The sequence below is a fragment of the Xenopus laevis genome, chromosome 2L (genome assembly GCF_017654675.1).
Source record: "Xenopus laevis strain J_2021 chromosome 2L, Xenopus_laevis_v10.1, whole genome shotgun sequence".
Lineage (NCBI taxonomy): Eukaryota > Metazoa > Chordata > Amphibia > Anura > Pipidae > Xenopus > Xenopus laevis.
The window spans coordinates 57,223,058-57,251,045 of NC_054373.1; the positions used below are offsets into that span (position 1 = coordinate 57,223,058).

The 27,988-nt window shown below is 38.5% G+C and overlaps 2 protein-coding genes across 11 annotated transcripts in view; one reads left to right on the plus strand and one right to left on the minus strand.

Annotated features, from left to right (window-relative positions):
* Positions 1 to 777: 777 nt before the first annotated feature.
* nipal3.L (NIPA-like domain containing 3 L homeolog) lies at positions 778 to 26,823 on the minus strand. 9 transcript variants are annotated; one of them, XM_018246387.2, is made up of 13 exons: positions 21,274 to 21,402; positions 19,902 to 20,015; positions 17,352 to 17,531; positions 12,816 to 12,884; positions 12,317 to 12,488; positions 11,289 to 11,348; positions 9,675 to 9,820; positions 8,817 to 8,913; positions 7,488 to 7,623; positions 7,300 to 7,388; positions 2,881 to 2,944; positions 1,901 to 1,995; positions 778 to 1,818 (listed from the first exon to the last, which is right to left on the minus strand). In XM_018246387.2, the coding sequence occupies exons 3-13, from the start codon at positions 17,421 to 17,423 to the stop codon at positions 1,634 to 1,636; spliced, it is 1,185 nt and encodes a 394-aa protein (XP_018101876.1). In that variant the 5' UTR covers positions 17,424 to 17,531; positions 19,902 to 20,015; positions 21,274 to 21,402; the 3' UTR covers positions 778 to 1,633. The 9 variants fall into 9 exon arrangements, with proteins under 9 accessions (XP_018101876.1, XP_018101879.1, XP_018101878.1 ...); XM_018246390.2 differs by having other exon boundaries at positions 9,675 to 9,796; positions 17,352 to 17,546; XM_018246389.2 differs by having other exon boundaries at positions 778 to 1,815; positions 17,352 to 17,546.
* Positions 21,747 to 27,988, plus strand: part of stpg1.L (sperm-tail PG-rich repeat containing 1 L homeolog) — a 44,901-nt gene continuing 38,659 nt past the window's right edge. The window contains exon 1 of one of the 2 annotated variants that reach the window (XM_018245328.2): positions 21,747 to 21,927. The gene's annotated coding sequence lies outside the window, so the exon portion shown is untranslated. The remainder of the gene's footprint in view (positions 21,928 to 27,988) is intronic. The other variant, NM_001096224.1, reaches the window with a different exon arrangement.

Below are 27,988 nucleotides of genomic sequence, written 5' to 3' on the forward strand. Positions count from 1 at the left end.
CAACTCCAAGTGCTTTCACAGGTGCATAGCCAGTGCATAGTAATTTCTTTATCTCCAAAATATATTCTAGCAGCACTCCGGTTCAATGAAAAAAATGTATTTGTGAAGCAACGTTTCGGGCATAACCATCCCTTTATGAAGCTTGATAAAGGGCTGGTTATGCCCGAAACGTTGCTTCACAAATACATTTTTTTTCACTGAACCAGAGTGCTGCTGGAATATATTTTGGAGATTGGATTTGACCTGGGCAGACAGAGTCACAGTCGTTACCCGACGCTGCAAAGAGCGGTGAGAATGATTGTGTAGCACTACTTTCTATGTATACTAATAGTAATTTCTTTATAGTACAGTACCACTAATCAAACAAGCATTTTGGGGAGTTTTAACCTTGAAAGCCAGCAAGTTTCGGGTAAAACTATGTTTCAGTGTAAATGTATGGTATGATGAAGCAGTAGCTTTTTTTTTTAATTAATCATTTGTAGGACTGGCCATACCAGGGATGACTTTGACGTTGTTGGCCAGCTTAAATATATTGCAATATATGGACAAACAATCCCTGTTTTGTTTAAAGGGTAAGGCATTTTTTTAGTAGCTTAAGGCACAAAATGTCTCAGTGTCATTAATATATTGATAATGGGTTGAGTGCAGATATTCTCTTGTATTTGTCTGTATCAATTTTTTACTCACAGCCTCATTGCATCCCTGCCTAATTGTTTAAAAATTAGTGGTGAGCACAACTTTGCCCTTTTTCCACTTATCAAACACACCTGCATGTAATTAGTGATAGAAACACAAAAGATCTGTATTTTCAAGTTCAATAACAGTCTGAAATTATTTAGGCACAATGTCAAATGTTCCCTTCCACGCCTATTTAAGACAAAGTTTTCATCCACTTCTTACATAGCATTACCAAAACGCTTTACAGTCCTGAAAACTGAAATGGTAATAGCCAGCAACATATCACACTGCAACACAATAGTTTACTCTTTGGTAACGGAGTTAATGGGTTTGAAGTGGAGTCCTGGTTTAGAGACCTCAGACTAATAGGTTCTTAAAGCCGGCCTCTGGCTTTAATCGGTGGCTTATTTGGCGAATACCCAACAGCAGCACAGTCAGACGTTTCCTTCCGGTTAATTCTCCACTTGTTCTGCAGATATTCACCAAATATACAGTGTTGGTAAAGACAGAGGACAGGTATGTGATCCAAAGGCTATATCATTTCTAGACTATACAAATAAGTTAGTACTAACTATAGGCATTCTGTCTTGTTTCATCGGTAATGTGCTTTAAGCAACCGAAGGAAGCAGCAGTCATTGCCTATAAATGAAATCATTCCCACGTCTAGTGCAAATGGTCACCTTGCAAGGAGCCAACCCATCCAACTCTATAAAGTTTTGCATCTCTTGTATAAGGGCTGGCTTATATTTCATGACTGGTTTAACAGAGTATATTCCGAAGAAAGAATGACACGTGGCTGAACTGTAATTCTTCTGCTCCTGTCCTCATTCTTTCCAATACAGGTTAAATTCGTTTGAAACAGTAGCAATTAGAAATGTTAGCTGTAACTCTGTTTTAGGGACTGCATCTCAGGAAAGTCTTGCGGTCAAGTCATTACTAGCAGGAGCATATGCCCCTATTCAGTCTTATTGTGATCCAGCGTCTTGTAAGGCGGTGCAGGAGATGCTTCTTCGTTAACAACAGGTAGGGTAGCTGGTGAGTACATTTCTGACATGTCATTGTTCTGCAAGGCTCCATAGGAAAAAGAACCAAATTCTGGCTGAACAGCATTGCCATTGTCATACATTGATTGCAGTCCTGCTGTAAGATAAACACAGAGCTTCAGATATTATGAATCATTAGTTCAAACTTGAAACTATTTTAGTTAAATAATTTGCTATACCTGGCAATGAACTCATTGTAACGTAGGGTTCAAATGTTTTCTTTTTCTTCCCAGTTCTTGTAATAAGGAAGGCCCCCAGGAAGGCAAGAAGGCATCTATAAAATAGGAAAAAGGTACAATAAAAATGACAATCATTAAGCACACATTTAATCACATTCTCCTTTGTAGCTAATGACTAGAAACCAGTTGTATGATAACCAGATGCAAATCTCCAAATGTTGCTCCAATGTCCAGTAACCTTGGGCAGACTGTTAAGGCCAATACACAGGCTGAGTTGGCAGCTTACTGGCCCGTGTGTGGGGCCATCCGATGGGCATCCCCGATCGATATCTGGCCGAAAGTCAGCCAGATGCCGATCGGGCAGGTTAAAAAATCCTGTCAGATAGTGGCTACATCTTTTCGTTGATGCCATCCGGGCGCCCGTTTGGCCTCCATTCTGATCCCACCTTTGGGCCCACGATTGGATCAGCCCGATAACGCCCACTTCAATGTTGGTACAGTATATCGGGGAGAGATCAGCTCATATCTCCCTGTGTATGGCCACCTTTAGGCAATCAAGCTACATACATAGAGAACCAAACTGATCAATCCACATTCATATTTATGAATGTTCACACAACAGCAAAACTGACAGGAGCAATGGCAAGCACCCTGAAGGTTTCCAGAGGTGGAAATACTTTAAAAAAAAAAAAAAAAAAAAAAGAGGTCTAATAGTGAATTGTGCTATTGTGCTTTCTGCACTTTGAATTCTCCTACTCAACCTGTTCCAATGCTAAAAAAAGTGTGGTGTGGGGGGGGGGCGGGAAGTGTGAAAGGCAATGAGGGAGAATTATCTCTGGTCATTAACAACTTTTATCAAAAAAAGTTTGATAACAAAATTATCAAAACTATTTCCACTACAGTGTAATGGATTTTTATATTACTGATGCTTGCCTCTTTTTTTTTTTTTTTTTTTTTTTTACAAAAATGCATTTACATACCCCAAAGAAAACATACACAAGTGAAGCACATCTTCTCCAAGGAAGTCCACATAAAATATTGCACCTGCATAGGATGAAATTAAGGTATAATGTTACAAACAATAAATGATTACCGTATTAGAACCAAAATGAAAAACATATAGCCTTGCTTGTGCAGCTACAACACTGTGCCTGGGTCAGGAAAACCCTACAAGCCACAGCTCATGATCTGCTGTACTTTGTGCATAAGAAAATGATTAACTTGGTTTTAACACAGAGCCAATCTCTGCTTGGGCCCTCCAACCCAAGCCAACAACATACATTGAATACAGTATGACTGTCCTCACTTTCTGACCTCTCCAACATCACACCCACGCCATTTGAAGTCCATTCAGCAGCCCTCCAGCATCTCCTGCCTACCAACCTTCCCGCACACCCAGTTTACACATGCATTTTTATTTGGGGTGTGTCTGCACACATACACTTAAGCATACACATACAGTATACACTATTTTTACAGTACTGTGTGTTTCTTTTTTTTTTGTCTTAAAAGTGTTTCCTTTCCCAATGTCACAGTGGCACTGGGTTTAATCCTTGGTCTAACTGTGTAATATTTATTTTCTATTACTTTGTATGGCCTTATAGGATATGTAGTAATGTTATTGCATTCTGCATTGTTCTAGGCGCATTGTTTTCCCCCTAAAAACTGTGTGTGTGCATGATTATTACTCTGGGGAAGTGATTTGTAGTTTGTGAAAAATGTGTATTTTCCTCCAAAAAATATATGGTTTTCTGGAGCCAACTTCCATTAGAGGATTACAGGTTTTTAGTGCTTGCAAGGCAGTGTGTTGTGCATGCAGTAAAGTCATCCATGAAAATTCAAATCACCTATATTGATATTGTGGTCTCTACAAGTCACATCCTAGGTATAAGTACTGTGATTGGCCATTTGGTAGCCCCTATGTGTAGGAAAATAGGAATGTGCAGGTATGCGACCTTGATGTTATGGTCTGTGAGAAAGTCTCCTGCATTCATTGCCACGATGACTGACTTCAGGGATTCCATCTTGAACCGGGAATTTAGGTGTTTAGATCCAATAAGGGATGGTACAATTCATCCTTTTTGGGACGATGAAGAGGTTTGAATAGAAACCCCTTAAATGCTCACCTGATGGGACCAGTATAATTACTCAGTCCTGAAGAAGTTGTTGAAGCACTGCCTTGAAGGCCACCTGCTTCTGTGAATTCTTGGGCACGTGAGACATGAAGAAGCATGGGGATGGAGTGGTGGTAAATTCGATTCGATACCCGGAGGACACTATTTCATGTACACAGGGATCTTGAGTGAGGCAAAGCCAGGTTTCCTGAAAGTGTTGTAGCCATCCGCCGGCAGGGTAGACATGCCATGGAAGATTTTTCATTGGATTTTTGTTGAAGATGTTTCCCCTGCCAGGTAGGCCTGGTTTGGGTCTGGAAAAGACCCTTGGAACTCGTTTGGGAAGAATGTTCCCAAGAAAATTGACCACAGAAAGCCTTCCAGTTATTTGTCCATAGGTTCCTTAAAGGATGAAGCATCTGGCAAGGGGAGTACCATGTTCTTAGAGAGTTATGACATTGGGGCATCCACCAGCGGAGGGGTGGACCATTTTTCTACGGATTCCTGACTTTTGGAAGCGGCAGTTGGATTGGATCTCCACTCTGAGTGATCCTATTTGGTCTGAATGATACTATCTAGTTGTGTATGAGAAAAAAAGATGGATGCTGAGTTGGAAGGAGTTTCTGAGCTCCAGGCAGTTTAGCATGGAGGAAATTAATGTGTCGAATGTCTCCGAAGAGATTCTGGGACTGTCATCTACTTCCTCAGCTGGGTCTGAGGGAAGCTCTCCATCACTGAGAGACTGATTGCCCCAGGCTGGTGAAGCTGGAGGGGAGTCTGGTTGCTGTTCGATGTTAAAGAGATAGTGACACCAGAATCTTTTTTTTTTTACATCTGTCATTATAATTATTTGCCATAAAGTATTTGCACAATGCTTTTACAATATCTGTCTGATGCCCCAAGTTCCTGTATGAGGGGTCTGCCATATTTGTGCCTGTTAGTATTAGAAACTCCAACTGACAGGCTGAGATGGGACAGTCAGGTTGGCAAAACAGTCAGGTTTAGAAACTTCAACTAACAATTACTTACAAAAACAAACCTCTCAGCAAAAACAACATGACAAGAACATCAACACTTTTAATCTACATTCGTATTTTAAAAAGTAGTATTTTTAGTGTCAGTATCACTTTAAGTGTTGTGCCTTAGCAAACGGACCCTCCAAATTACCCTCAGACATGGTAATATAATTGTCTGTTCATCGCCCTGTTGTGTGGTGGTGTAATAAGGGGTTCTTTAGTGCCTGCACCTTAGCCTAGAATGGGCTATCACTTGATTCCCCGCTATATTGTGCCAGTCCACTTTTAGATCTTATTCTAGGATGACAAGTGGATGCCCCTGAATTGCTTGATGCCGACAGATGGCGAGCGGGTTCTTCTGTTGGCTACACGTGTCTGGACCTGCTGGCACCAGATCCTGAGTGAGGGAACGAGAGAAGAGTACAAAAAGTTGGCGCCATCGGTGACGTGAATGATGCTGTGATGTATGCAGAAGTTTGCGCACCTTACACGGAGATGCTGCTGCGGTGGGGGCCGGAGAATCGCTATAGAGAGTGAAGGAAGGGTGTCTGAGTGTGGGAGAAGGGGAGAGATCTGTTAGTCTGCATAAGAGTGCAGAAGAAGAGCATACTTACAGCACCAGCGGGGGGGGAATTGTTGGGCAGCCATAAGCCTCCATTTTCACTGCTTGTAGGCTAAGGGTTGCCAGGTGCTGGACAGACACAGAACCTATGTGATAGGATCTGGCATACTGTGTGGCTTGGCTTTAGTTGAAGTCTTAAAGGGCAATTCAACCCTTTAAAAAACAAAACCCGTACCCCCCACCCCCTAGCATAACTTCCCCCTGGGGAAATGCCCCATACTTTATACTTACCCCTCTGCAATTCTGGCATCGGAGTTACACGCAGCCATCTTTCAGGTCTTCGGAAAGCTGAGTGGGACATTGGCATGTTGACGCATGCACAGTTGGAGCAATTTGTCTGTTTGCGACAACGGTGTATGCGGTGAAACTCACGAAAATTGCCGAATCTCCAGAAGAAGACACAAAGACCCAGAAGATGGCTGCATGGAACTCCAATGGCAGAATCTGCGCCGAGGGGTAAGTATAAAGTAAGGGGCATTTCCCCGGGAGGCAGTTAGGCTGGGGGGAGGAGGGTCTACGTGGGGTGGGGGGTACAGGTTTTTTTTCTTAAAGGGTTGAATTCTCCTTTAATAGACCTAGCACTGAATATCGCATGAAGGGGGAAGCCACATTAGAGGACTCCAAATTTTAGAGACCTATGGGTCAACCCCTAGTGCCAGAAAAAACAAGGCTGGCCCCATAGTCCCTGTGTCCCACAGATCTGTGCAAGAGAAAGACTAATTAAGCAAGCTACAAGCAGGGCAGTGAATCGTGGCTCTTAACAAGTGGAAATCTAAATAGTCGATAGACCACCCACAAAATTGGCATGACATGTGAATCATTTCATTTGGTAAAATTTTTAATTTTCCTTCCTAATATACTGGGAAACGGAACCTGGTTAGTGTGAGAAGGACTAAAAGGATTATGTTTATCCTTGCAATGAAAAGCCATGTGGACACTTTAAGAGTGAAAGAATGTCCTCTCTTATTGGACCTGGCTGGTGCACTCTATATGCTGTACACAATTGACTGAATTTGCAGTCAGAGGGAAGGAAATTATTAGTCTACAAAGAAAGGCAACTCATGTAGATAGCCATATCTCACTTTTATCCTACCTACTGGCCAATGAACGCATAAGCTTGGATCCTTCCATGGTATAGGTACAAACCTATGCCGGCCAGATGATGACTGACATACACACAAACAATCTTATCATTCATCCTGGTTTTCACTTTGGGCCTATAACGGTCATGTGAATGTTCGGTATTAAGCCTCATATACAGACTAACGATCACTTAGATCGCTTTCAATCTCGTTGACAAGTATAGACCCATACAGGATACAATATTAAAAAAAAAAAAAAAAAAAGAATAGGACCATGCAGCTCCATTTATGATCCTAACTGAATCATTTGGTGACCTTTTCCATTTATGGAGAAAAAGGACTGTGTGTGCTATACTCAAAATACATTAACTTTTCAACTTTCATTTTAGTTTATACAGTAATTATACAAGCGGCATCACTAAATTATATTTTCTAAAGTTTTACATGACTTCTGTGTAAGAAATGCTGGTATACCTATAAAATATAGTAATTTTCAGATATACAGTATGTAAGTTAAAAACATCCTTTATTTCCACCTGTTGTTTTGCTGCTCCTGTTTGCTTACCTGCACAAATAGCTATACTAGTGGACAGGATGTAGTTGACACTTGCAATCAAAGCGTAATCATAAAGCTGGGATGCCTGGCTCAGATACCTGCAACAGGAGTTACAAAGAAAAATGCAATGGTTTACATTTGTCAGAGATCAACGTACGTTTCTTCGCTTATTTGTGCCACAATAAAAATAAACTTACGATGCTTGTGCTATAGCTGTAGCCACCATACACACAAACATGATGTAGAAGATGGGGTATCCTAACTGCATGGTGCCCTGTATTGAAACAACAATCATACCAGCTACTGCCTTTACAGCCACCACTGTAGTTGAGTCTGTAAATAAAAACAAATCTTCACATTGCAACAGAAATTCTCCAAAGCTTAGATAAATGTCTCATATGTTTGGGGGTTTTTTTACAGAGAGGGAAAATATGTGTGTTTGCCTTCTAGGAAAATTCAACTTAAAGGAACAGTAAGATCAAAGAATGAAAGTGTTTTAAAGTAATAAAAATATAATGCAGTGTTGCCCTGCACTGGTAAAAGGGCTGCGTTTGCTTCAGAAACACTACTATTTTTTATATAAATAAGCTGCTGTAGCAACGAGGGCAGCCATTTAAAGGAGAAAAGGCTCAGGTTACACAACAGATAGCAGATATGCTCTGTAGAACATAATGGTATTATCTGTGATCTGCTGTTTAACCTGTGCCATTTAGCCTTTTTCCAGTTTCCGCCATTGCTACACAGCAGCTTGTTTATATGAACTATAGTAGTGTTTGTGAAGCAAACAGATCAGTTTTACCAATGCAGGGCAACACTACATGATCTTTCCAATACTTTAAAACACTTGTTTTTTTTTGGTGTTACTATTCCTTTAACAAAGATTAAAAGTGAAGGATAAGGTTTTGGGCAAAACATATTGGATGTAATTTAAGAACTTTAAATAAAGCAAGAATAGAAACCAAACAACTCAAATGGACATAGTCTAGGTTCCTTTCTTTTTTATGCAATCAGATTATTTGCATAAAACAGATGGGACAAGATTATTATCTAGTCATTGACACTTAGATGACACTGACATGATTAAATGGATAGACAGAGAAACACAGAACAGCACCACGGTTTGTGTTGGGCTTTAGTACAAAGAGGGGGTATTCTCTAAAAAGGCTCCTAAAGAGACATTCAGTATAGTCGCAGATCTACTCATTAAACTCTAGTCTTGAAAAACTACAGTATATGGCTTTCTTTGCTAGAAGCACACCAGTAAATATTATATTATAGCTATGGCTCATCAATTCTGTCATGCATTGAGTTATTTTTGCAAGTTATGTTTGAAACTCCCGCAACAGTTTTTAGCCTCCTAAGATTCTCTGTAAAACAAAATTAAGCGACAAAATTATATTTTTGTAAAAGGCAGACATACCTGTACCTTAAAGTTGCCATTTATTTAAATAATTTGAAAAAAGGTTATAATAACTGAAATACTGTTGGAAACTATATGAATGTTAAGCAAAGAACATTGTACCCACCTAATAGTGCTACCAGCAGCAAGATAACAATCAAGTAATTGGCATTCTTCTGTTTGTAGAAATACAATAAGCTACAGAAAACTAAAATTTCCACCAGCTGAAAAGACATAAATTATAGTTAAAAAGGACCGTATACACACCTATTTGCCCCTGGCTGGTTACCCACAACAACCATTTAGGAACTGTTTTTAAAAGCAATTGTATGGAGAACAATAAAAACGAATATCTGAATGGCTGCATACGTGCAAAACAAATCGTTTGGGATCAACTCCAAGGGGCACATGAACTCATCTATATGATGTAACTATACCTTAAATTGTAGACCAGTAGAAATAAGACAAGTCTTAACCTATATTGATTACTTTCAGTTATCTACTTCTCACCTCCCTATACTGTTTTGTGTTAGTAACTGCATGTTTTTGAACCCTGTTTAATGCTTGTATTTTGTCCCTGTATGTATACTGTACTGTGAGTGCTCCAGAACACATTTTCTATTGACCTAGTACAAAATGCAATAAAACTTGTCTCAGCCCCACCTGGATATACTGGTATCCATGCATAACACCTCTGCCCTTAAATATGGATTGAGATAGCTTACTTCTTTGGAACAATGTACACTCTGTAATCAAAAGGTCTACTGTAACCATTTCATGGCTGAAGGCCTGTGGGTTTTGGGTGTTTCTTTTTCCTTTTGATTATTTTTCATGGTTTCATTAATGCTGTAATGGTGTAAAATGTTCTCGAAAACAATCCTTTTATGTGGAAAATATTTAATAATGATCTAACGCCTGTGATTTAACATGAACATCTGATGACAGATTTGTGCTTTCGGGCAGAATTAAGAAAGAAGACACTTACCGTGTAGACCAAAAAAGGCCAGCTAACTAAATGCTTGACAATAACGTCTCCGGTCATCTTCTCATGACTGTTTGGTCCAAATGTGACCAACAAGTAGATACCAATGATAGTTAAACCACAACCTACAAAGGACAAAATATAACGTCCTTTGGAAGGACAGAGAGAAGATACATACATTTGCATCAGAAGATATCCCGTTAGTTGCATGCAAGCTGAAGCAGTGTTATGTAACATGATTATTAACCCTTTGGAAGGAGAGATTTTGATTTGAAATCGAGTAACAGATCTGATTTCATTATGTTAGTAAGTGCAAAATGTTTTACAAAGTAATGATTTATTAAATTATTACACACTAGATGCCAGTTAACAGTAACACAACAAACTTATAAGTCAGTTTTTCTACCATTTATTCGGATGATGTCTTTCAGCTGGTTTCCCACTGTGCTTCACTATGTATTTTACCAGAATTTCCTTTTCTTGAATATGGTTTGTTTATCTCTGTTACTGTTAAAAGTTTTTCTTGTCTGTAATCATTAAACCTACCCAGAGGAATAGTAATTGTGCCTTGGAGAAGCCATTGATTTTGACATTGTTCAGGTACAAGCAGAGTTATCCAAGAACATTAGCTACTGTTTTATTCAATGTGAGTTTATTTAGCATTAGCATGGGTTTGTAGCTTAATTAAGCTTACTTTTTAATGCATAAGTATTTAAAATCTCTGCATTTAATTTAAAACACTGTGCTCATCATATTCATTCTGTAACCTTGTTTTTTTAATACGTATAAAGTGCTGCATAACTTATTGCTGCTATATAAAGATTATATTCTTCAGGATAGTACATATTTCCTATAGATTTAAAATAGATGAAACTGCCACTAATCGCCACATCTTGTAAGTAAATCAAATGAAAATGCCAGTCTGTGTGTATAATATGGATTTTAGATTTCCCCAATGGTGCTGGGTACTAAGGTGAATGATAAACAGTACCTCTAAAGAATTATGTAAGATTCAATGCTATACAAATAATGGATAAGTAGAAGCAACATGTCCTTTGTGTAATGTTTATATTTAAAGCCTAAGAAGATTGTTTTTTGATACATATGGCACCTTATACCACAATCTATTGAAAATGGAATGTAAACTTTGTAATATTACATTACTGTGTGACAAATTTAGCAGTTTCTCATCAATTCATTTTAAATTATGTTGCATAAGTGCCTAAACAATGGCAATCATACGATCCCAAAGATCTGCCAGATTGCTTTAATTCTTATTTACCCAGTGCTTATTCGTATTTAACCTGGTCACTAAGTGATGCACAGAACTGGCATTACGGGCAGCCATGTCACTGGACAACTACTTGAAACCTCCCTTTACCTTAGAGACTTACTAGGGAGATCTTGCTGGATGTAGAACGATTGACTGATACCATTTTACAAGTCAGATGTAGCTGCACATGTTTAAATTGCTGCATGACAAAGTCCTTTAGGCAAGATAAAGTCTGACAAAATCTGACAAAAATCTCCCTTGTAGTTCTACCATTAGTCACTGATAAATCATTAAAAAGTAAGATAAAGCAAACAAAAATGACACAGCATGCATGAAATACTCACTAAAGAATTCCTTTGGTTTCCATTTCTCCTTAATAAATATAATACCTATGAGTGAGCTGGCTGCAGAGGAAAATAAAACAGATTAATCTTCTTTTAAAACATTCCTTCAAACCCTTTTCACAATCTACTAGACGTGTGCCAATGTTGTCATCTTCCATGACACATCTTCCAAAAAATGTTAAAATGCCAGTGGCACCACAACAAAAACATAATCCGTAAAGTCAATCTGAGCGAGAATACTGTGTTTTGATTGAACTTTCTGACTTAAAAGCTTTAGGATGTATTTTTTGCTGGGGTGGAGACCCTATTATTTAATAAGAAGGAAGTATGTGCAACCTATGGTCCCTAGCATATATGCAATTAACTTAAAGTTTTTTTTACTTATTTTACTACCTAAATGAACAGTGTACTGCTGCACCAGTACACGGTTATAATACAATGTACCACTCACAGATACTAACACAGGTAAAATTCCCCCAAAATATATTTTGTTGAGCTGCAAGGGGAGGCAATACCTGTGCCAGTCAGAAGATAGATTATTAAAATGCATCCTTCTCTGTCCTCAGATATCAGATGCCTAGCATCAGTCAGTAGTCACATTTACGGACTAAATGAGCACAATCAACCAGGGCAATGGATTAAAAAATACATTGCTTTAATTACCAATTTCGAGTTTGCCGTGTTTCATATATCATATGATAATCAGTAATACTGTGTAATAATAAATTGCTGCGTAGCTGTACAGTAACCAATGCAGTCTCCCATTAGTACGTTTTTTAAACTGTCTTACTAATATTAAATAGAATTGCTCTCTAATGCAGTAACCTTAGGTTCAAAGGTAGCAGCGGGTATGGGGAAGAAACAAGCATAAAATGTCAATGATACAGGCTAGACAACATTTTCCAGAATTCCCTTTCATGGATATCTAATTTTTGGCCCATGACTGTCCCTTGAAACTAAGGAAAAGTTTAGAAAATGTTTTTTTTTTCTAAAAAATTTTTGGACACATAGAAACCTTTTTAACTCACCTATGAGAGAGACTGCACTGAGTGGCACAATAAGAGAGAGGGGTGCAAAGGCATAGGATGAAAACACCATAATCTCTCCAATTATCATCAAAAAGAGACCAGACCACCACGTCTTTGTCTTGAAGTAGGAACGAGAATCTTTGAAACCAGCCAGTCGAACATGACTATATTTCTACGATGCAATAACGACAGTTAGTAGCACAACAAGAAACAAAAAAAGCTTAAGCAACACAAGGCTGTAATTTATCAGTACTGGAAAACCTCTGTATCCTCTCAGTGACTATCTCATGCCTAAGCCATACAGGTAGCAAAGTATCAATTGCTCCTGAACACTCTCTCCTAAATTTTAGGATATTTTATATTTTGCTTTTATATGTCCACCCAACGACCTGCTGTGAAAATAAAAAAAAAAGTGACTCATCTGTTACATAATTATGACTACTGAATTAACTAAATTTGTGTGTTTAGATGGTACTTTTCCATTTAGCTTTTTTCTTACCTGTAGGTTAAGTGCAATACTGACAACAAAATGTCCAAATATGGCAAGCAGTGTTCCAATGAGGTTTTCCTGCAAAAATAATAATATAAAATGTAATACTGTAGTATACATGAATTGATATAACGTGGTCTATTTGTATATGAATTGATTGGGAGATCTCAAGTTAATTTAGTGTTATTAAATAAATAAAATATTTTTTAAAAAATGAAGAAAATTACCGCGTGCGATAGGCACATGGTAAAAAAAATACTATACAAAATACTTATCAGATGCTTGCTCAATTATGTACTTTTCAAAATGACGCAGCAACTATTACGATGGGTAATTTATGACTACACTGAAAACTCTGGTAATGATGTCCATAAATAGATCTTTTATGACTATACAATGCATTTAAAAGCAAGGTATGTAACCAGACTGGTGTGTCACAATACACATGATCACAGTTCCTCCAGACACTGCACAGTTGTTTAAGCTTTTGTTTAATATATATACACCGATTGAGAATGATACCTCACTTTCAAGTCCAATTTAAAAAAAAAAAAAAAAGACTTACTTTTGGTACAAATTATTGAATCAAAAAACATATATTAATGGTACATCAAAAGAATATGGAAAATAATGTGCATATGAAGAAGGAAACCATGCCAAAATCTCTCAGGGCCCAGCTTCGGGAGTGACACATCACCTAAAGAACATATTAGTACTAGAAACAAGTGATCTATGGAAAGCTGACGTTCTTGTTTTTCTTCTGACACAAAATAGTCATTTAGTTGGGTGTGTCTGTGTAATGAGCCTTTTGGCTATTTTTGCGAGGGAGTGTTGAGATCTTTTTTTTTTAAATTATAAATGAAATTCTTAGCTGTCCAGCCTAGCCAGCAGTTGGAATGAATAAGTGGCCAGACTCTGTATGCTCTCTGCATTAACCTACATGCACCATATCTAAAGGTAGCTATATAGTAATTCTACTTGTCTGGCCAGTTTGCTAAACAAGCAAATGTTTGCATAATCTCGTCACCTGACTAGTGAACAGACGTGCCGATTTTACCTTTGTATTCGACAAACGATCCGACCTACCACTATCCATTCAGATTAATAAAGTAGTAAAAGAACAAATCAGACGATATTCTGCTCGTGACAGCAACCGTATGAAAGTTATGTCCGACAAATTCTAGTGACAAGCTGCCATTGATATTGCCAGATAGGCAATACATGCAGAGAAATTATCGTTAGCCGAAAGCAATCTTTTAACCTGTCCAATTAACTAAATGATCGTTCGCCATGGGACAAAAAATGTCGGGACGATCCACACACGGTCTGAAAATCGTATGAAGACTATCTCTATGGCCAGCTTAATAGGGTTGATCTAAATGTTCAGTCAAAAATCCATCACATGGGGAGATAAAGATTCTAGAATTTTCACCCCAACCTGATTGATATCTGAAGAAACACATATAAAATGATATTTAATTATACGCAAACATTTTGTCCCATGCACAGATGCCGTAGTAAAAAAAAGCCTTTTAATAAAGAACACAAATTACATGCTAATGCCATGTAAATTTGTGAAACAAAATAATTAAACGTATTAGATTTCCTCCACAGCTGTTCTTTCCTTATCTGTGTTAAGCTACAGGGGAATATTACATATGCAGAATAAAGGTTGTGCGGCCACAATTACATTGATCCTTTTTAAATAAACATTTTATTTTTACAAGCCATATGGAGTGCCTGACATAATTGGCATATATTTGTGTAAACATGCTAATTATGAGTGAACAGAAGCAGCGCTGGCTTATAGTACATGTTTTATTTTTTACAATTCTCAAAGTAGCCTCAGAGAAACCTCAGCGAAATGGAAGCAGTTGTCACATGGGACATGGAAATGAAAAAAACACCCATGCACTCTGTATGCCACATAGGTAACTTAACACAAAAGGCTACTATGCTCATGTAAAAAAAATCCAATGCTTGGAGTTCAGCTAGTTTGTGCCATTCATAAAAGACTTTATACAGATTCTCCTTTCCTTTTTTTACTTCTAACTTGGTGAGTTTATTTTTTCATACTGGAAGCATTTGTATTTTTTGGAAAAAGAGTGCATTATGGAGCAAGGCTAATGTACGTCACTCCTGATCACAGGGTTAATATAGAATAATATTACAGATTGTGTGCATGAAACACTGGAAAAAGAAGTCTGTGTGAAGCCCACAGTTTTTCCAGTCAGAAGCAGATGTAATTGGGCAAACCCTCCCCACCCCATGACACACAAGCACACACAGGCTTGTTTAAATCAGCAACTACTGTAAATTACATTTTACTCTGTTTGAGATGGATTCTTCAAGGACTTGATTTTTGGCAAATATAATTTTACCTAAGTATAGAAGTATAATAGTTTTGTGAAGGAAACAGTAGTATTCAAATGGTAGCATAATGGCAACTGCCACAAATGTACTGTACCTCACTTGTTCACATATGACCACATATATAAAAAAAAATTTAAAAAAAGAGTCCCTTTTGTGACCTATTTACTGAAAGCACTTCTGCAAGTGCTCATCAGGTGACAGTGCTCAATGCCACCCTATGTGCCAGAATCCTAATGAGTCTGATTTAAATCAGCAATGATGGGGGGGACACATATCGGCCCCCGACAGGGAGATTTGTCGCTCACTAGAGGAAACTTCAGGTGACTTTGTGATATGTAATGCATAGCAAACAATCAATTTTTTGCTTTCATTGTTCTACCTGCAGATGGCTGAAACAAGCTAATCGCTGACTGGCTGTTTTGGGTTACTGTCCAAAAGTAAATTTGCCCACTGTTGATAAATGACAAGTTAGCAACTGCAAATTTAAAGGGGTTGTTCACCTTTAAGTTAACTTTTACTATGTTATAGAATGTCCTATTCTTAGTAGCTTTTAAATTGGCCTTCATTTTTAATAGTTTTTTTAATTGTGCTTTTCTTCTGCCTCTTCCCAGCTGTCAGATGGGGTTCGTTGACCCCAGCAGCCACAAAACTATTGCTTTGTGTGGCTACAATTTTATTGTTACCATTATTTTTATTACTTCTCTCGCTATTCAGGCCCTCTCCTATTCATCTTCCAGTCTCTCATTCAAACCACTGCCCGGTCGCTAGGGTAAACTGGACCCTAGCAACCTAATAACTGCTGAATGATGAAACAAAATGAATGTCCAGATCATGATTAAAAATAGATCAAAGGTGAAAAACTCTAAAACACAGTGAGTCAACAACAAAATACAGTATATCTATAAAAAATTTTTTGCACACAGTCTCAACGAATTCAGTATGGCTAGTAATGTCTTTATTCTCTACCAAACTGCAAAGCTTTTCTAAAATTGGCAATTTTTTAATGACATCTCTGAAAATTATTTCAAAGCATGCATTATGAACTTTAAAATCGATGAAAAAAAAGAAGAAAAAAACATAATTAACATGTATGTGTAGTAAAAGTCCATTAACAGTTAGATGACCCAGAAAATCATGACCAGAGGTCTCAACTCAAAACTACAAATCACGGCTAAAGTTACTGGTTTCTAAAAATTGCATCAAAACTTGCATTTAACAGCATCTTATTTACCATGTGATGTATGGTACAATGATAAAAACATCATAAAAACGAATTCATGTAATTACATTCACCTACAGAAAGCAATTAGATTGTATAAGGTCTGAGCTGGAGCACTCACTTCAGTGGTATTTTGTTTAGTGAGGCCTTATTTATGAAATCCTAAGAACAAAATGCTCTGTGAATGGATCATAAAGGGCAGTTTTGTGCAGTTTGCATTTGTATCTTGTTCTACACGTAGCACAAGGATCAAAGCACATCACTGTGAACATAACTGCCCCCAATCTCACCCTCATGAATACAGTACTGCCATTCTGCAGCCTAACACATTAAATGAGCCCTTCAAAGTGTTATAAACAGATAAAGTGGTATAAATGGCCGATTTTCCAATTTGAATGCTTTTTAAATAGGCCCCAAGAAAAACAAATCTCTGCATTAAATGTATGAGGTGGTTTTGCCCAAAAGTATTGTGTTATGGTTTGCTCATCTCAATTCTAGCATTAACAATTTCCATCACTCTTGATATGCACAATGATAAACCTACTGTAACCAAAAGCAATATAATTTACAGGGGTAGTGGTTTGGTTGTTTTTATAGAGTACATCAACACTAATGATTTGTTTTCAATTGCTTTTTTTGTGTAATTTTAAATTTAAAGTTTCTTCCTTTAGTGAGTAGTTTATGCAGCCAGATGAAAACCTGGTCTGTTTCTCAGCATCATCTGAGAATTTTATTTTTTCAAATAATGCATTAATTATAACAGTTGACTTTAATGAAGCTTGGGCAATATGCTTAGCAGGGCTCAAAATAGATATGCAACCTGAACAACCTCATTATTTATGATAGGGTCTAATTCTACGATTCCCACAATTTTGCACATAGATAGCTATTGAAATGAACCACACATACAAATTACCATATTGGAACTATTAGTCCAACTCATATATACATACCCTGTAAGAAATATTGTTATTGTCAGGAGCTGCTGTTGTGAAGAGGACGTCCTGTAACTGCTGTACTTCCATGTTCTGCTCTTTGTATCTATCCTACAGCAACCCCAAGCATTCAAAGTGAGGCTTATTTGCCAATGTGCCAGTTGAGAATGTCAATTCTTTTTCTTATCTTCATGTTGTCTTCAGAAGTAGATGCTAAAAAAGCACAAGTATTTGTATTAAACTATGTTTCAGTCTTCAAATGCTAAACTTGTGCAGCTTAATTACCTAGAATGACAATTTAGCATCTGACCATAAAACACAGACAACAAATTAATACATGTATAGGGGGGAAATAATAGACAATATATTGTATGCACCCCTTATAACACTTACAATAAACAAAGTACATAATAAAAATGCTATGCAGTTAAACACCCATGAAAGGAATGAACCATTAAATGTGACAGATCTAAAGGAAAGTTTACCTTGTGAGCTATTGATTGACTGTTAACATCTGCAAGGTTATAATTAATAATTCACTAAAGTCTGATGTGGTAACGACACCTATATTTGAGTACACTCAGGGGCAGATTTATCAAGGGTCGAATTTCGAAGTGATAAATACTTCGAAATTCGACCATCGAATGGCTTTACTTCGACTTCGAATATCGTTCATTTTTTTCATAGAATTTGACCACTTTGCAGTCGAAGTAAAATCGCTTGATTGAACGATGAAATCCTTCGAATCAAACGATTCGAAGGATTTCATCCATCGATCGAACGATTTTTCTTCGACTTCAAAAAACTTAACTGCTCTAGAAGGTCCCCATAGGCAAACATAGCACAGCAGGTTTAATTTGGTGAAGTATTGAAGTCGAAGGTTTTTTAAATAGACAGTAGTTCGATTATCGAATGGTAGAATATTCGAACGATTTTACTTCAAATCAGAAGGATGTGCGTTCTTGGAATGCATGCTTAATATCTCCTTTGCATGTGTGCATGCACAGAGGAGGATGAAGAAGCTGTTACAGTATCTGTTTGATGAACAGCTAGAACAGAAATCTGACTGCATTACAAAGCATGATATCAAGGTGGTCATTTGCAAGATGAATGCCAAAGTAATAAGGCAAGTTGCATTTAGGAAAACCACAGACAAAGAAATGATAATGGAACAAGACTCATGGGGCTCATTTATAAACACTGGGCAATTTTGCATCAGGGCAGTAACTCATAGCAACCAATCAAATGCTTTCTTGCATTGTTCAACCTGCAGCTGAAATAAATAACTGAGCACTCGGCGTCAAAGAAATTATATCACAAAAATCACCCGGTGCTCCCCGATAGAGTCACCTTCTGTGCAGCTTTCAAACAACCTTTTGAAAGACAATATGTAAGGTATAGATTGAAGGTAGAGTCCTGTGCTGAACCAATTTGTTAAACCCAACCTGCACCCAGACTCTCAACCTGCATACTTACCCGCTGACCATCAAGAAACAGGAAGTGCTGTCATTGTAAACCGGAAGTAATATCATTAGAAGTAGGCGTGATCAGGAAAAAAATTAGTAAAACTCGCTATTGAGAAGACCTGCGACCCTGAAGAACCACCGTCCCGCATCTATACTCGCTCCTGAAACTTCTATCTGCAACCCGCAGGGTACCGCAGGTTTTTGCGTGTAACCTGCGGGTAACCGACCCGCTGCAGGACTCTAATTGAATGGATTACAGGGGTCTTAAAGGGGTTGTTTACCTTTGAGTTAACTTTTAGTTTGAAGTAGAGAATGTAATATTCTGAGACATTGTGCAATTGGTTTCCATTTTTTATTATTTATGGTTTTTCTGTTATTTGGCTTTTTATTTAGCAGCTCTCCAGTTTGCAATTTCAGCAATCTGATTGCTAGGGTCCAAATTACCCAAGCAGAATAATAGACTGGCATATGAATAGCAGAGGCCTGACTAGAAAGACGAGTAATAAAAAGTAGCAATACCAATACACTGGTAGCCTTAAAGAGCATTCATTTTAGATGGCATCAGTGACCCCCATTTGAAAGCTGGAAAGAATCAGAAGAAGGAGGCTAATCATTCAAAAACTATAAAAGTCCTGATAAACCAAATTTGGAACAAAGAGAAACTTGCATACATATCACTTGCTTCAGTGAATGGCCATTAGATCGGCAGTGTTATGTAAAGCAAAGTGCTGTTTGGACAAACATGCATTTAAGCAAAAGATTTACTTCTTTATAAAGTATATACAAAAATAATAAATATGTGAATTGGCTAAAAGCACTGTCAGCTGCTCTCATGGTTATAGTTCAACAACTACTGGGGCATACTGTCCATGTTCATTATAAATCAATGTGAACCAGACAGTACCACTGTGGCTCACATGTAAAAAAAGGTTGGAGATCCCTGATCTATAAGCAAGTTGGCTCCTTATCACATACACCCATATAAAAATATACATACAAATAATTTTGAATGTATTACAATTGATACACAGAAGATGTATTTGGTTGGGGTGGCTAGGAAGAAGAGAATTTGTGGCGCAAGTAGAGGAGAGAGAGAGCTCACCTTCTGTTATGCAGTCACTAATTAATGCATTCTTTTCACTTATCTTCTGGTCTGTTCTTCAATGTTTGCACCTTCCTGCTTTTTTTTTTTTTTTCACTTCTCTGTAAAGGGGTTCTTCATGAAGATAAAATGCATCAGTTATTATTACTCCTCCAGCACAATAACATCTGCATTTCAAAATAGCAAACAGATTTTTTTTTCTATTTAATTTTGAAATCTGATGTGAGGATATCCATTTTCTAACACTCCAAAGTGCCCTCAGCCATGTGACTTGTGCTCTGATAAATTTCAGTAACTTCTAAGGTCAGTCGGGGCAGAAATCACAATCCATAGCCTGCGAAATCTGCAGGCTCGCTGCAGCTCCAGACCACTAGGCGAATCTTCTTTTCTGCTCGCGTCCAGCATTGTATCGGCTCCAGCGCTAACAGACTTGGTGGATCTCAGCTCGAAAGCTTCGCATTTCTTTGCTGAAATCCGCTGAGTCTGTTCGCGCCGGAGTGGACACAAGGCTTCCAGAAGCGAGCAAACAAGTAGATTTGGCTAGTTGTTGGGGGCTGATTTCTGACCTGTCTGGCCCTAGTTGGAGTGATGTCAGAACCACTCCCAATTGTAATGCAGAGCTTTGTCTGGTCAGCCTGTCAGCAGAATAATAAAATAACACTGACACCTCTCCTGATGGAAACAGCTACCAGATCTCTAAAGGGGAACCCTTGCGAAATTAAAAATTGGTAAAAAGAATTATTACATGTAGTTATTAAAATGTCTATAATGTATTCGTTTTTAAAATATTGTAGTCATCATAGTGAATCTATTCTCCTACCTGCCTCTGGGCAGCTCTGAGGTCGGGGTCGGATTTATTTGCCTAACAACTCTGTCTCTCCTCATTGGCTGTCAGTGCTGTCAATCCTAAACTGTGTAAAGCATCAGTAGCTCAGAGGCTTCAAAGTCTCAGTGTTAGTGCCCTGCTGGATTGATCCTTCTGTCCCCTGAGCCAGCAACCACCAATCCCCCAACCACCAATCCCCCTTGCAGTCAGCCTTAGTCGTTTTGTAACTTTTACAGCTTCGTTCTCTCTGTTTCACGTCACAAACTCTCCTCCTGAAACTCCAACCTCCCTCCCAGAAAGGAAACGCCTTCTCTCCGACTTAACCCCCTGCAGCCTGCATCTGTAGTTTTACAACTCCGGTCTCCATTTCACTAAGAACTGCTCTACTGTAACTCCCCCTCCCTCCCAGAAAGGCATGTGGAAATAAAGGTTACTGTGGATTTCTTCCTTGCCCCACAGTTACCAAGTCTACAGAGTTACCGGAGACCCGATCCCCCCGATTAGAATCATATAAACACACAAAGAACATAAGCAGTTTTTCCTCACCTGCTTCTTCTCGCTACACCACTCACCGCCTTTACAGCATTCATAAACAGAATCACCTTACTTATCTGATTGGATAACACAAGTGTCAATTACACGCCCTTTGAGAGCGGCCAGTATTTCATTGGTTCAAAAACCAGCACAGCGAGCTCTTTAGGTGAATAGTCGTAACTGGAACGTAAACCAGGAAGAACAAGGTGTTCTTGCTCTCTTGTGATTGATATTTGCTGGAACAGCTTAGTTACATGTCGCAAACGTACTGACAATCATTCATATTCATTATTAACAAATATTGGCAAATAATGGTATATTTTATAACAGAACGAGTAAATAGGTGATGCGCTAGCCCAGTGTCTCAACGAATAGGTATACTGAGGTGGACCAAGATGGCAGCAGGCGAAATTCCGCTTGTTTGCGACGCAAAGTTGATTATCTAATGCAGCCAAACTTGGTTTCTGTTTTGTGCAAACTTCAGCCACAACGCAGTCTGAAAATAGCCAATGTTTGCTGGTTTGAAATATTTGTCAGGTGATTGGGTGTAGCAGCATGGCTGGATAGGGGTGTGCCATTAGGTTGCTAAGCACCCACCATGCTACACAGTGCCGACATGCAAAGGGAGAATGTAGCAGAATGGTAGCAGTGGGAGGTAAGTTTTACGTGAGTTAACAGATTGAAATAACGTATGCTGAGTTGTTATGTGTGGAAATGTTTAGATATATGAAGTTTGTGCAACAACACACACTAACAGTTTGTATGTATGTAGCTTGTTCAGTATGGTGTTAATATACACATTTTACATACCCTGAATTATTGTATAACTTGTCATGAAATACTGAGTCGATATTGGGGCTGTGGCCCCCCAAAAATTCTGTCCCTCGCTTATTAAAATTTGAGCCCTGACAAAGTTAAAATCACTTACCGATCCCCTCCCTTCTGCAGCCCCGCACTAAGGGGCACATTTACTTACCTCCGAAATTGCGTTAGCGACGGCTTCGCTGACATCGCAACACTTCTCCAGGCATAGATTCGCCTAATTCACAAAAATGTCCAGGGCGCCGAACGCTTGCTTTACGCTAGCGTTACTGCGGCAAGCAAATCGAAGTTACGCTATCGTTGGCTAATTTGCATACGGCGGGAAGTTAAAGTTCAATGGACGTATATGCTGCAGCCAATACATTACACTACACAAGCCCAGGATAGAGTTGTTATATTGCCCTCAGCGCCGGATTTCAATTTCGGGCGCCCCTAGGCCGCGCGGTCCTAGCGCCCACCTCACCTCCCCTTCCCAGCGCGCCGGCGAGAAAACGCCGGCGCAGCTACTGTAATTGCATGGGGGCGTATAATGCGGCTGGGCGGCATGCCGCCCCTATTTTTTTGCCGCCCTAGGCCCGGGCCTATGCGGCCTTGCCGCAAATCCGGGCCTGATTGCCCTACACATGAGCCCAGTGTATAGTTGATGTGCCATATGTTAGGAAATGTAGGGGGGAAGCTGGGTATCCCAAGAAAAAATTACAATCTTTTGCAGCCTATCACCCTGTAAAAAGTAAAAGACGCCAGAGTTTTGTGGGACTTTGAAAAAAATTCAACTATTTTTTGACCAAGTCCTATCTACTCTATTGCACTTTGCCTGGTCTGAGCTGGCGAAGGCAAGTCTGGCGCAAGAGGTAATGTTCAGTCAAATCTTAATCTTAGTGAATTAGCGTAGTTACGTTCGTTCGCCAGAGTGCAACTTCTGGCGTTAGGGTGTGAAGTACCGCTAGAGTCTGTCTCCTTCGCTAGCGAAGTTACGCTAAATTTTGCCAACGTTAGTCACTTCGCCCTTTAGTAAATTTGCTCCTAAGACTATGGGCACGCAGGCTGAAAGAAGCAGATCTGCTCAGTGCACCTGCTTCATTGATTTGAATCTGATCAACTTGTGTGAGGTCAGACCCCAAGGTCATTGCTGCCTAGTTAGGGAACTAGAGACAGGGCAATAGGGACTTTGACACCCCTGGGTTTCCCATAAGAAGTGTCCCCAGAGAAAACAGGAGAAACTCTGGGTAGACTCATACTCCCCTCTCAAGCACTATTAGAAGGAATACTCTACAATTGGTCATTATTGTGAGTATGTAGTGACTGTTACACCATGGTTACTTTCTGTTTCGTCATTCCATTCTCCCATGTGGATCTGTTCTTATAAATTAGTTCAGTTATTGTTCAAGAACTACTGGTGCACACTTTATTGTGCACTGTCTTTATTTACAGTGGTGCAATACCATGCCTCCAAATCGTTGCAAGGTAAAACATAATTAACTTTGAATTAACTTTTAGTATGTTATAGAATGGCCAATTCTAAGCAACTGTTCATTTGGTTTTCATTATTTATTTTATAGTTTTTAAATTATTTGCCTTCTGCTTCTAAATCTTTCCAACTTTCAGATGGGGGTCACTGACCCCATCTTAAAAACAAATGTTCTCTAAGGCTACAAATGTATTGTTAGTGCTACTTTTTATTATTTATCTTTCTATTCAGACACTCTCCCCTATTCATATTCAATTCTCTTATTCAAATCAATGTATGGTTGCTAAGGTCATGACTACTTCACCGTTGAAATAACTTTTAGTACTGTATATTATAGACCGTGATATTCTAAGACAACTTGCATTAAGTCTTGTTTTTGTTTTATATATTTGATATGTTATATTATCTTTACCCTATGGCAGTGGGCATTAGCCGCACATGTACTAAAGGCAGTGACATTCAACCAGCCCCATGTATGCCTTCCTTTAGTCCCACTGTTTAGTGGCCTCTTACCTTAAAGGAAACTTACCACATCAACATTGTTTCCCCATTGGCGATGCTGCTAGGTGGTAGATGCTGATAGATGACGTGGTTAAGATCTTTAAGATTACATTTTTTTGTAAATATAAAGTGTAGCATGAGAGACCTCTAGTGACCATAAAGAGGTAAAACATTAAACTCAAAAAATATTTCTCTATACTCATGCTGTTTAAAAAATATAGTTATTATATCATATTAAAATGCACATCAATAACCCCACATGGAGCCAACGTATTATAATGACATATGTTGCCTGATTTGGCTAAAGAGACATTTTTTGTGACATCTAGTGCACAAAAAAAAGTAATCATGTTTTATCACTTTTTCATTGGCACTTTTTCCCTCTACTCCGAAAATTGGTAAATATGCCTTATTTTAATTAAAAAAATAATAAATGTTGCAAATGTTTACAGTCAAAACAAATATATCAAGAACAATGCAGAATTCAATGTAATCACTAAGGAATTAATAAAACCATTTAAATTTTTATTTTCTTCAGTTCTCTATACCCTTACTCTCTACTTGCCTCTTTCTCTTCCCCATTTTGTAGCTGCTGCTGCTGTTTTAATTTTTCCATTTTAAACCTTTTCCCTTTATTTTATAAATTTGTTCCCAGTGCTTCATTCACCCTGCAACAGTCACAAGCTTATTAATATTAAAAATCTTGATGAGCCGTGGGCCCACTTCAACGGTGACAGAAGAGCTTTTGAAGCATCCAGTTGACTTTAGTGCTTCTCTTCTTCCACATGTTTGTGCTATTTTCCCCACTTAGTCCAACTCACTCCTAGGCAGTTTAAACAGGGGACAGAAACATTGGGGAGCCAAAGCACCTATGTAAAACATGCATAACATGGGCGGAGGGTGATTTTTTTGTTTGGGGAGGCTAAAGGAAGCTGCACTCACAAGCTGACTTATAACACTTAAAGGGGTGGTTCACATTTAAGTTAACTTTTAGTATGTTATAGAATGGCCAAATCTAAGCGGAGAGCTGAAAAGTATAAACTGATGGGCCTCTGAAGCATGAAGCCCTAGGTAACTTAGTCTAAATGAGTTTAGTTTAGAGTATGGGACCTGTTATCCAGAATGTTCGGGACCTGAGGTTTTCCGTATAAGGGTCTTTCTGTAATATGGATCTCCATAAATCTACTAAAAATAATTAAACATTAATTAAACCAATAGGATTATTTTGCATCCAGTTAGGATTCATTATATCTCAGTCTGATTCAACTACAAGATACCGTTTCATTACTACAAAGAAACAGGAAATCATTTTTAAAGATTTGAATTATTTGATTATAATGGAGTCTATGGGAGATATCCTTTTTGTAATTCAGAACTTTCTGGAAAACAAGTTTCTTGATAACAGATGCACAAAATACCATTAGAGGAAAAAGTCATGGCATCACCATAATATTATACATTGAGGGTAGTGAGCGCTACACCCTAAGTGCATTTTAGTGAGAAGCAATTGTAAGTACAGGTATGTAACCTGTTATCCAGAATGCTTGGAACCTGGTGTATTCTGGATAAGGAGTCTATGGGAGATGACATTCCTGTCATTAGGATAACGGGTTTCCTGGATAATGGATCCTATACATGTAGGCACTGGCCATGTGTGGTTTGAGATTTATAATCAACCAGTTTTCTCTAAAACCCAAGCAGTACATCACAAGCCCAAAATAAAATACAGGGTTTACAACAACCCCCTCTGACTTCCCCCGGAATAACCAGATACTCCAGACCTGACAATTATGTAAAGAGAAGCAGTGGATACCGGCACCATAAGCATGTTATACATTAAAGTGGATACTGGCACCCGACACACATGAAGTGATTGGCAGTTAGCACTGGTAGCCAAGCACACCATCACAGTGCTGTTAGAATAAAATGAAGATAAAGTTGCCACTGTACTGCACTGCAAGGCATAAATGAACATGAATCCCAGGCCCACAATCATATACGTTATAGTGATGGGCGAATCTGACCAGTTTAACTTAATTTATAAATGTACAAAGAATAGTGAAGAGCAAATTTTTTGCTAACCATGGATTCTTGTATAAAAGTCTCCACAGAAAAAAAATTCTCAGACACAAAAAATCACCATAAGAAAAAATTCCCTTTGACTTTAATGCATTTGGAGTGAGAAAAATTGTTGCACACAAAACATTTGGACGCCCATTGACTTTAATGTATTTTGAAAAATTTTCGCCATTTCACAAATTATATTGCAGTTTCGCAATTTTTTTTGGCAAAGCGAAACGGGACAGATTAGTCTCATCACTAAAAAAAAAATATGGGACAACCTGCTTTTCAGTTATTTTACTCTTGTGTCTTTTCTCTACTTTCCTCCACTTTTGCTTTTACTTTTTCTTCACATTTCAATCTTTTTTCTCTCTCTTCTCACATCTGCTTATCTATCAGCCACACTTCTCATTTCCATGTTTTCTATATATATATACATTATGTGCCCCTTTTCTGTATACAGTTTCTTATCCCACTCTGCACACATTTCTATGATTCAATTTTCTTTCACTTCTGTTAACATTGCTTTTTTCATTGTTATTCTCTACTCTGTCCCACCATTACACCTCTCTCCTCTCCCATGTGTCTATTCACACACAAAAAACAACCTTGCTCCCTTACTGACCTGCTGCTGCTGCTAAAGTCAGATGTAAGATGTAAGAACCATTGTGGGACGGGAGGGATAGTTACTGCTTTACTTCAATCCTGGCTGCTCATTTTGCCTCAAAGTCCGAGTCCAGGAAGCAGAAACGGGATTGGCTGGAAGAAGGGTCACGGTGTTCACCTCCAACCAATCGGGTTCCACAAAGCTGTACCGGGACTTAAGCTTTAAAGGTACCAGCAGAGACTGCAGCATATGTTACCTAATTCTTGAGCTGTTAACAGAGACAGGCTTTCTACCAGCAAAATTGTAAAACTGCAGCAATTTTCCTTCTTATTTATTGTCAGGCAGGTTTGGGGAGGCTTAGCCTCCCCAAGCTTTATTGAAAATCCGCCCATGTGCATACACATGGTTTACACACACTTTTTTTGCTCTTGCACACACACACACACACATTTGAAGTGGGGATTATATAGTGAATAAAGTACCCCCTTTTGTAAAATATAGGGATATTATAAGTTACCGAGGAGTTTCATGACCATATAAAAACACGAGGCCGAAGGCCGAGTGTTTTTATACAGGTCATGGAACTCCGAGGTAACTTCTAATATCCTCATATTTTACAACTGGGGGTACTTTATTTATTATAATACACAAATTTCAATGAGTCGTGTGACAGAAATGACATCAGAACTCACCGTTTATAACTGATGACATCAGAACTCACCGTTTATAAGGATATAATTTACAGGATATTCATGGCTTTTGTGTATTATAGAATAGATTAGATTGAAGCACATAAGGTATGGAGGAAGGATGAGAAGTATAAACAAACGAGAAGAGAGGAGCAAAACATAAAGTAAAATGCAGTGTTGGACACTGGTTGTTTTGCTTTATTCCACAATTTATTATTAAGATCCTGTTTAGCAATGTGGGAAACCAGTTGGAGGAAGGTTCATAATTATCTTCAGCTGGGTCTTAAATGGTTAGTTCACCTTCTTTCATTCAAGCCACTGTCTGGTTGCAAGGGTAAATTGGGTCCTAGCAACCAGACAGGTGTTGAAATCCCAGATTGGAGAGCCATAAATAAAAAGATAAATTAGTTAAAGATGAACTGCTCCTTTAAATGAACAGAATAATACTAAACTATCAGTGCATGCAGTCTAATAGCAAATGTAAATGTATTTGCCTGCACTAAGAGTGCAGTAAAGCAGTGTCCTTGGGGTGCTAGTAGCCACTTATCTCAGTGTATGTGATTTACCTGGGTGAAACTC